Source organism: Otolemur garnettii, unplaced genomic scaffold, assembly GCF_000181295.1.
Source record: "Otolemur garnettii isolate 467f Iridium unplaced genomic scaffold, OtoGar3 scaffold00024, whole genome shotgun sequence".
Classification (NCBI taxonomy): Eukaryota; Metazoa; Chordata; class Mammalia; order Primates; family Galagidae; genus Otolemur; species Otolemur garnettii.
In genome coordinates this window covers 2,208,765-2,218,324 of record NW_003852419.1, presented here as the reverse complement: position 1 = coordinate 2,218,324, position 9,560 = coordinate 2,208,765, and the positions used below count along the sequence as shown (strand labels likewise).

Sequence of the window (9,560 nt, the reverse complement as noted above, 5' to 3'; positions counted from 1 at the left end):
ACAGCAACCTCCAACTCCTGGGCTCAAGTGAGTCTTCTGTCTCCGCCTCCCAAGTAGCTGGGACCACAGGTGCCCACCACAATGCCCAATTTTTGGGTTGCAGCCGTCATTGTTGTTTGGCGGGCCCAGGCTGGATTCGAACCCGCCACCTTAGGTGTATGTGGCTTGCACCTTAGCCACTTGAGCCACAGGCACCGAGCCAAAAATTGTTTTTTAAATAAACCCTTAAAACAGGGAATCAGGTCACAGAAAATACTCTATTACAAAGTATCTAAAGTCTATGGAAAGGTTCAATGTATCTATAATTCAAGAAATAGTTACTTCAAAGATAAACAGTATCTAATAGCATTTGGCAATAATACTGGGAGGCTTTGTACAACACAAGGAAATTATGTGTCAAATTAATCCTAGTCAAAAAACACTCAGATTACTCAGGGTGGTGGGTTTGAACCCAGCCCTGGCTAACCTGCAACAAAAAAATAGCCAGGTGTCATGTGGCCGGCGCCTGTAGTCCCAGCTACTTGGGAGGTTGAGGCAAGAAAATCGCATAAGCCCAGGAGTTGGAGGTTGCTGTGAGCTGTGAGCAACAGCTGTGAGGCAATTCTCTTGCCTCAGCCCAGCAGTTGGAGGTTGCTGTGGGCTATGACATCACAGCACTCTACCGAAGGTGATAAGGTGAAATGTTTTCTGTGAATTCTTTAAGCACTCGGCAACCTACTTTGGATCCAGTCTCTGGCTGTTTCCCTCTGTTCATTATAACCCCGACAATTCCTTTTTTGTAAAGCAGACACCAGCTGTCCTAGTACTCCTGGGAAGGGAACACCAGGACCCCAGGTATTAAAGAAGTGTTGGAAAGATTCGGCTTTTGCTGAAACCCTCTTGGGCCTAGATGAGGAGAGTGAGGTAATTTAAGTCCAGGGAGAAGAGGAGGCAATTCACCTCCTCAACCCAGGTATGAGTTGGCCTCTGCATTTTTACCCTTTCAACATCTGGCCAGCCTAACTGGCAGCTCACACACCACTGTAAACTATCCTAATTCCTAGGAAGCTTTGCTTCTTTGTCTCCAATAAAGAGAAACAAATAAAAAACTATATACTATAAAATTTCATGTTTCTGATGGCTGGGCGGCAACTGCTGCTGGAGGTGGTGGTTTCACCAGGGGCAACCACAGTGACAGCTATGGGCAGCAGCCTCCAGAGCCAGAGCTGGAACAGCCGGGGGCAGTGGCAGCAGAAGTACTGAGGGATCTAAAGTGTCCACTGAGGCACAAAGAGTTGATGACAGTCCGAGCACTAGTGGAAGAAGTTCCCATGGAGACCAACGTGAAAGTGTTCAGCAAGAACCAGAAAGAGAGCAAGTTCAGCCCAAGAAAAAGGAGGGAAAACTATCCAGCAAAACTGCTGCTAAATTGTCAACTAGTGCTGAAAGGATTCAGAAGGAACTTGCAGAAATTACACCGGATCCTCCTCCCAACTGTAGTGCTGGACCCAAAGGAAACGACATTTATGAATGGAGGTCAACTATATTGAGACCCCCCAGGATCTGTCTGTGAAGGAGGGGTGTTCTTTCTTGACATTACCTTTTCACCAGACTATCCATTTAAGCCCCCTAAGGTTACCTTCCAAACAAGAATCCATCACTGTAATATTAACAGCCAAGGCATGATCTATCTAGACATCCTAAATGACAACTGAAGTCCAGCCCTAACCATTTCTAAGGTTCTCCTCTCTATCTGCTCCCTTACAGATTGCAACCATGCTGACCCTTTGGTGGGCAGCATTGCCACACAGTACATGACCAACAGAGCAGAACATGACCAGATGGCCAGGCAGTGGACCAAGCAGTACGCCACATAGGGGCCTGCTGCCTGTGCCCGTACTGGCCGTGTGCAAGCACATTCACCAAGTGCATCAGTAGCCCTGCCCACTCCTCCAGACATTGGTTCTTATTATCCTATTTTTATTAAATTTGGAACCATTTTGTGAAGGCATGTCATCCATCCCTCCTTCCCACTGCTTCTTCCCTCTCTCTTCCTTTCTCTCCCTCTCTCCCCCTCTCTCCTCCTCTTTCCTCCTCTCTCCCTCTCTCCACCTCTCTCTCTCCCTCTCCTTTCCCTCCCCCCCTCCCTCTCCCCACATCTCTCTCTCTCTTTTCTCATTGTATTCCCTTTTTGGTTTCTACTAACTTAAAAGATTTGGGATTTTTTTCCCCCCACCTCATCGTGGATGGGAACTCTGTTTTCAGTGCAAACAATGTTGGATCTGTAATAGTAAGAGCTTTCTTACAAAGCTTTATATTACTGTGTGGTTTTGGTTTTGGTTGTTTGTTTTATTTTGATTTTTTTTCCTTTTATGTGATCTTTGGGAAAATACAGATTCCGAGTTATATATCGTTTCTACTTAAATGTAGTGCTGGGGTTAGTTCTTTGTACTGGAGTCTTTATTGGTGGGTGCATGCTACTGGGAACAAGTTTTTGTATAAAAGCTTCAGTCAGAATCACTGTGTATTACTGAGACTCTGTTTATCACGAGCCTTCTGTCCCCCTTGCAGAAGACTGTTGGATTGAACAAAATAATATGTATTTTGATTTCCTTAAAGTGCGTGTAAATTTCTTAGGGACCTGCCACTTTTGACTGTGCATCAGTTGATGTACACTTGTATTATTATCAAAGCACTCAATAAATCACTGTGGCTGATAAATGAAAAAAAATTCATGTTACTAAAAAATTATATCCTAGGAAAAAGGTGCTTAAAAGTGAAAAAGCAAATTTAAACATACCCACATATATATTATATATATTATACACATAATATATATGATGTATATATAATGTATAGATTTATAAATCTCAAGTCTATACAAAGTATACATACAAACACTGAAAAGATTGAAAGAAATAACTCAACATATTAACAGTGGTTATTTCTTATGTGATTCTAGTTGCTTTTACTTTCTTTCAGAAAGTAATTCTTTCTGAATTTTCCCTAGTTTTCTATATGAGTACTTATCACTTTTGTAATAAGCAAAAGAAAGTAAATTAGGCCAGGCACAGTGGCTCAGGCCTGTAATCCTAGCATTCTGGGAAGCCGAGGTGAGAGGATCCCCTGAACTCAGGAGTTTGAGACCAGCCTGAGCAAGACTGAAACTCCACCTCTACTAAAAATAGAAACAGCTACTCAGGAGCCTGAGGTGGGAGGATTACTTGAACCCAGGAGTTTGAGGTTGCTCTAAACTAGGCTGATACCATGGCACTCCAGCCTGGGCAACAGAAAAAAAAGAAGGAAAAGAAAGGAAAGAGAAGGGAAGGGAAGGGAAAAGAGAGGGAGAGGGAGAGAGAAACATAAAGAGAGAGAAAGAGAAAGGAAAGAAAGAAAGAAAGGAAGGAGGGAAGGAGGGAAGGAAGGAAGGAAGGAAATAAATTATATTTCACTAAAATGAATAGAAAAAAGAAATCACTAGACAAAGCCAGCATTACCTGCTTCAAGCCAGTTCTGGAAAAACAACTGTCCTGTCAACAAGAAATAATTTCCCATTCCAAGGATCTTAATGGCCAAAATGTAACAAATAATTGCCAAGCCCTTTGTTCTTGATCCAGGCAGCAGCAATGGTTTGTGTTAAACTCTGACCAGGATAAGATATTTCAGATTTAAAAATGTTTGTTTTTCTTGGCTAAGATCAGTTTCCAGAAACACTGTGAGAAATGTCACAATTTTCCACATTATCATCTAGTCACCATGTGGGAGTTATTGTCAGGAAAATGCTACTCATGGGTTTTGAGGTTTCCCCCGTAGGTTCTATTTCTTTAAGGTCAGCAAATGGAGAGACTTTCTCTCCCCTCCAACACAGTTTTCCTTTGCATATACTTTCAACAATACTAATTAACCTTAAATTCAGTGACAGACTTTTAATACCAGCTGAAGAAAAAACTCAGAGCTGAATTAACTCACACTGAGATGGCTACTAGAAAGAGTTGAGCTTTTCAAATACGTTTTTGCCAAATGAATTTATTGTCTAAATATTATTTGACATATTCTTTTTGTTTGTTTGCAGGCTTGCAAAATATATTACTAGTGGGAATGCCAGCTATCTCACTTGGGAACAGGCCAGAATCTTCGTCCTTTTCAAACCTTTCTGAAAGCATTACAATTTAAGAACTTACAAAGGAAGTGGGCAGAAGCCTTCAGCAACATAAAACTTTCTCACCAAATTTCTGACTCACAAAATCCTACTCATATTCTTCCTGCTGACCCTACTGTGTACTTAAATTCTTTTTGGAGCTTACCGTAAGGCATCACTTGTGATGGGTATGCTGATCAAGTCCAATAAAGAAGTTCCTCCACCCAATTCCCAAAAATGAGCAATATCTTTTGGCTGAAAAAACAAGTTATTTTATATTAAAATTTTTTTTTGAATTTTAAGTACTTCTTACATATCCCTAGCACCTGCCAGTAATAATTATAGATATAAAATATGGCAGTCCTCAATCAATTTGGCAGTCAAAAATTTCTACTTTCTCTCTCATAGGTCAAAATGTACCAAAGAACTGGGTGGTGCCTGTAGCTCAGTGAGTAGGACGCCAGCACCATATACTAAGGGTGGCGCGTTTAAACCCGGCCCCGACCAAACTGCAACAAAAAAATAGCTGGGTGTTCTAGTGGGCACCTGTAGTCCCAGCTACTCGGGAGGCTGAGGCAGGAGAATTGCCTAAGCCCAGGAGGTGGAGGTTGCTGTGAGCTGTGACACCAGGGCACTCTACTGAAGGCGATAAACTGAGACTCTGTCTCAAAGAAAAAAAAAGTACCAAAGAACCTATTCCAAAGCAGAAAGATGAGGCATTATGGATATATTGTCTACATGTGTACATAAATGCCCTAATTCTAGTAATACCTTAAGAGAAGACAGAAACAGTGCCTCAATTTTTAAAATATCAAATGTAGTATACACACTCATGCAAATTTTAAATAAAATTTAACCAATTGAACACTTAGGTATTTTTTTTTGGAAAACATTTTCAATTTTAGATAGATAAAACAGTTGAATTGGAAAATATCCTGATTTAGGAGGACAGGAAAGCGCATGAGCAGGCGCAGTCCCGGCTGCGGATCAGGATTACCCGGCAAAGGTACAAGCAGATAATTTGGGTCTGATCTCATGGGGAACATGACAGGCTACCACGGGCAATAACAACTGGAATGTGGAGGAACAAGAGACTGAACAACTGTTTCTCTTTTTAAAGGACTCTGAAAATATTAATAATAGGGGATTGACAGGTTTAGGCAGCCAAGAAGTTCAGAAATCTATTCCATGAGAACTTTCTCAAACTGCTAGCTAATGGCATTTGTGCTTCTGCCCTGAGGCTGATCCTTGTTCAAGCCACCAAAATTGTGTGAGGAACAAAGTGCTTCTATCTAGAATTCTTAGGAGATAGTAACTTTGAGAAAGACATGAAGCTTTTAGAATGAATATGAAAACACCCTATTTGATAGTACAAAGTTTAGAGGAAAAAATAGGTGAAAAAGAATCACCTGGGTCTTTATATATTTGCTACCATGAACCTGGAAGAAGAGACAGGTTGCTCTTAAGGCAAATTTTTAATGAATATATAATTATTTTGCATTTCAATGAATTCTCTTAATCTTTACAATTGTTTTGCTGTTGATATCAAATCATTAGTGTTATAGGAAAAATAATTTTTCCTATTTCCCTCAATTTACAATTTGATGAAAGGAAGATTTTAAAGCTCTTTTCAATAGTTAAAGTTAAGAAAGCTGCTAATAGTTACCAAAGAAAAGTATAGTTGTATTTCCAGGATTATAGGTCATGTCAAAATTCATGTGAGTCATCAAAATGAAGTTCTCCTGCATCTCAAAATATGCTTTTTCTTTTCTTTTTAATTTCACAGTTTTAATAACCAAATTTCATTGGCAAATCCAGGAAGCAACAACAGGCAGATTCAACTCTTTATACCTTGTCTAATGAGCAAACATTTGAACTAGATCAATGTATAAAAATTTGTCTTTGTCAAGGAAATAGTAGGACACCATGTTCTAGATTGTTCTTCCACAGATCAAACTTTATTTACGAAATCACCTCTTTTCATGTAAAAACTCCAAAAAGCTTCTATTTAGGAATTCACCCCCTGCTTATATACACTATAAATTCTCCCTTTATCCTCAACAGCTTAAAACCTTCCTCTGAAGAGACACCAAAATGAATGAAAATAGGCTTATTATCAAATAAGATCTGTGGTCTCAGTACTACCAATGTCAAGATGTATTTGAAAATGCTAATAATTAAGATTTTAAACAGTATATTTTCATAAATATTTCACAGGTGAAATCCATATTTTTAAAAAATTTAAGGAAAGACAGGAAGTACCTTACAACATCATTCTCAAAAACTGTACAATAAAGTTGAAAAGGAATCTTATTCCCGCTTTTTAAGATATAACAAGTGAGAAGGCTAAAATATTTTTTCACAGTTTGGATTGTCTTCATTATCTGCTGAATTGCATTTGAATTTGACAGTACACAGCTATGACGTGCACAACTGGATATGTTTATTGAAGGCAGATAAGATGGAAAATGCTACCCAAAGTCAGCATCACTACTTCCCCATCTCCAGGCATAGCAACATCACCTGCTTAAAGAGACACTTACTGTGTTATGTCCTTTTGCTCTTCTTCCATATGTATATTCCAGAGCTAAGGTTGGTTTTGGTGGCTCATCTCTGTACAACAAAGACAGATAGTACACACATATTACCATTGTGGGTGGTATTGGTTTTTTATGCTATCATCTTACCTGAATCATTTTTTCTTCCTCTTAAAAACTTTATTAGTTAGAAGTTACCTTGCATAGTAGCACTGAGGTAAAATAATAAAAATGATATGCCTTCAAAAAACTATTTTAGTAGATTTTAGTGGCAGCTGCAAAGGTAAATAATGGCACTTGTAAATGCAGTACCTCCTCTAAAGGCAATGTAAGAGCAAGGGAAGAAGGCAGTAGGGGCGGCAGTGCTGACAGTCACACTGAGGCACAAGCTCCCCACATCCAGGCCACGTGGGAAGCAATGGCATGGGGTTGATGCTCAGCTTTGACCCAGGGAGCTGGGAACCTAATGGTCAGTTTATTTAATGGGGAGATCAATGCAAGATGTTAATGCAGTTCTCTAATCTTAAATTACACTCAAGCATGGGCATCATTTAGCAAACAAATAAATTGCATCAACAAGTTTTTTAAATCAACAAATGATTACTGTGGATAGTTCTTCAAAGTAACAATTTTGTTGGTGAAAGGAATTACACAAAACCAAGATTCTATTGTTTTCTTTAATAGTATTTCTCAAATAAATGATGTTTCTTTAATGTGACCATTAGACCAAATTCCATCTCTTTTTTTTGTTTTGGAGACAGAGCCTCAAGCTGTCACCCTGGATAGAGTGTCGTGGCATCACAACTCACAGCAACCTCCTACTCCTGGGCTCAAGCCATTCTCCTGCCTCAGCCTCCCAAGTAGCTGGGACTACAGGCACCCCCCACAACGTCCAGCTATTTTTTGGTTGCAGCCGTCATTGTTGTTCGGTGGGTCCGGGCCGGATTCGAACCCACCAGCTCAGGTATACTTAGCCAGTTGAGCCATAGGCGCTGAGTCAACCAAATTCCATTTCTTGTTAGGTTTTTGGCAAAGTTAAATAAGAAATATGCATTAGAATGAAGGGACCAGAGAAATATCTTCCAAAATTGATTGAAGACTTTCATTATCAACTTCCTGCAACCTCTACCAATAATAATCTAAATCTTTAGCTGATGGTATGCTTCAACAATACAGAAAGTTAGGAATTATATAAAACTATGCAAATAGTGAAATGTAGAATTAGAAGACCAGCGTGGGCTTCAAAAATGTACTCCTGAGAAACTTAAGGGTTATAATTAATATTCAAGTGATCATTGATTAGGGAGAATAAAAACAATTTAGATACCAGAGTAGCATATCCAAAAAGAAGCTAAGTGCTTCTATAGGCTGGGTAATTATGTAACATTTCTCCCTCAAATAAAGGAAGTTTGGTATTAATCCCACAGATCATAATTTTTCAGCTTATTGTTAGTTTTATCTTTAAGAGAGTTCCTACACGTTATACTAAGGATGCACTGAGAATTAAATATTTTGTTTGGGTTTCAAAATTGTTCTCGCTCCCTGTGTCTTTTAGAATCTAACTTGCCCTATACAATTAGAATAGGCATAAATGCAGTCTAAAGGTTAACATAATACTTACCTGTCAAGACACCTTAGGATAATGGTAGTCTTTCCCTGGAAATTCAAAAAGAATGAATACTGTGTTAATGTCATCCATATGTAATTTTATTATTGTTCATAAATGTGGTCCAAAATAGCTTTTTAATCATCTGAATGATAAATTACCTGGAAACTAAAAACTGGAAACTTTTAGAATTGTTCTTAAGTTTGATAAGTGGAAAAAGTTAACTGTCAACTTTCTATCACAGTGTAACTACACTGCTATTATTATAATTATAAAGTCCCACAGATGACAAATACTGGCAAATCATATCTCACTTTAGTGGTCAACTTGGCAGCTGTCTTAAATTTTCTTCTACTCATCAATGCTAATTACTGGTTAAGATGATGATTAGTGTCTTCTAAAATGTTTTAATTCCAATTGTCAAAGTGGAAATAAAAAAGATAACATATAAATAAAGGACATATTGCAAATATAATCAAAGTAAGCAATTCAGATACTGGGTTAGAATGTTTTATTTTAATTCTATAGGCTAAACTTATTCCAAGCCTCTTAGGAGTCAGGAAATACAGAATCTGGCCACATCTCTGCCATTAACCATGAAACTTAGCCTCACATCTCAGGCAGGGACTAGTTCAGTGGTTTAAATCATGGTTTTGTTTCATTTTGTTTTAAATAGTAAAATCTTTTCTTCCCTTTTCTGTTCTTTTTTCAACAAATGACCCCCTTACAAGAAAACAGATTAAAAAAGGAACAGCAGGGAAAGCTCCACTGGAGGCAATCTTGGGCTCCAAGGAAAATATTTTGGAAAACTTTGGATTGCCAAAAATACAGTGCATTTTACTATATAGTTTTTTTTTTTTTTTGGAACTAAAAAAATCTATAGTTTTTATCACAAAAGATGATAGATTACTCCAGATTATATCTGAAATATAAAATTAAATGACTATTTTATGAGATAAATAATTGGAATAGTATAAAAATGTATATTATTGAAGGATGTTAATTGGCCAGTATATATTAAACTGAAAAACCAGAAGCAACCTAAATGGGGGGTTGGCTAAATTAATTATGGTAATCTATGTAATGGAAGAAAATATGCAGCTGTGAGGAAAGAAAATGTAGGGTATATTTATTGACATGGTAAGACATTCACAATGGATTAGCATGACCCTGTTTTCAACTAAAAAATATCTTTTCCTGTTCCTTGAGGTGTATGTACATACACACATATATACATAAAGAAGGTCAAACACACAAATCCAGAGGAATATCACTATGTTAAAAGTGATTGTTTCTAGTT

General features: G+C 38.1%; 1 protein-coding gene and 1 pseudogene across 1 annotated transcript in view; one reads left to right on the top strand and one right to left on the bottom strand.

Annotated features, from left to right (window-relative positions):
* Positions 1-9,560, bottom strand: part of DYNC2LI1 (dynein cytoplasmic 2 light intermediate chain 1) — a 19,396-nt gene that overhangs the window by 2,362 nt on the left and 7,474 nt on the right. Inside the window, exons 3-5 of the mRNA XM_023512081.1 lie at positions 8,276-8,310; positions 6,661-6,730; positions 4,284-4,372 (exon numbers count right to left, since the gene is read on the bottom strand). Coding sequence (XP_023367849.1) covers positions 4,284-4,372; positions 6,661-6,730; positions 8,276-8,310 — 194 coding nt within the window. The remainder of the gene's footprint in view (positions 1-4,283; positions 4,373-6,660; positions 6,731-8,275; positions 8,311-9,560) is intronic.
* Positions 890-1,856, top strand: LOC105886785 (annotated as a pseudogene).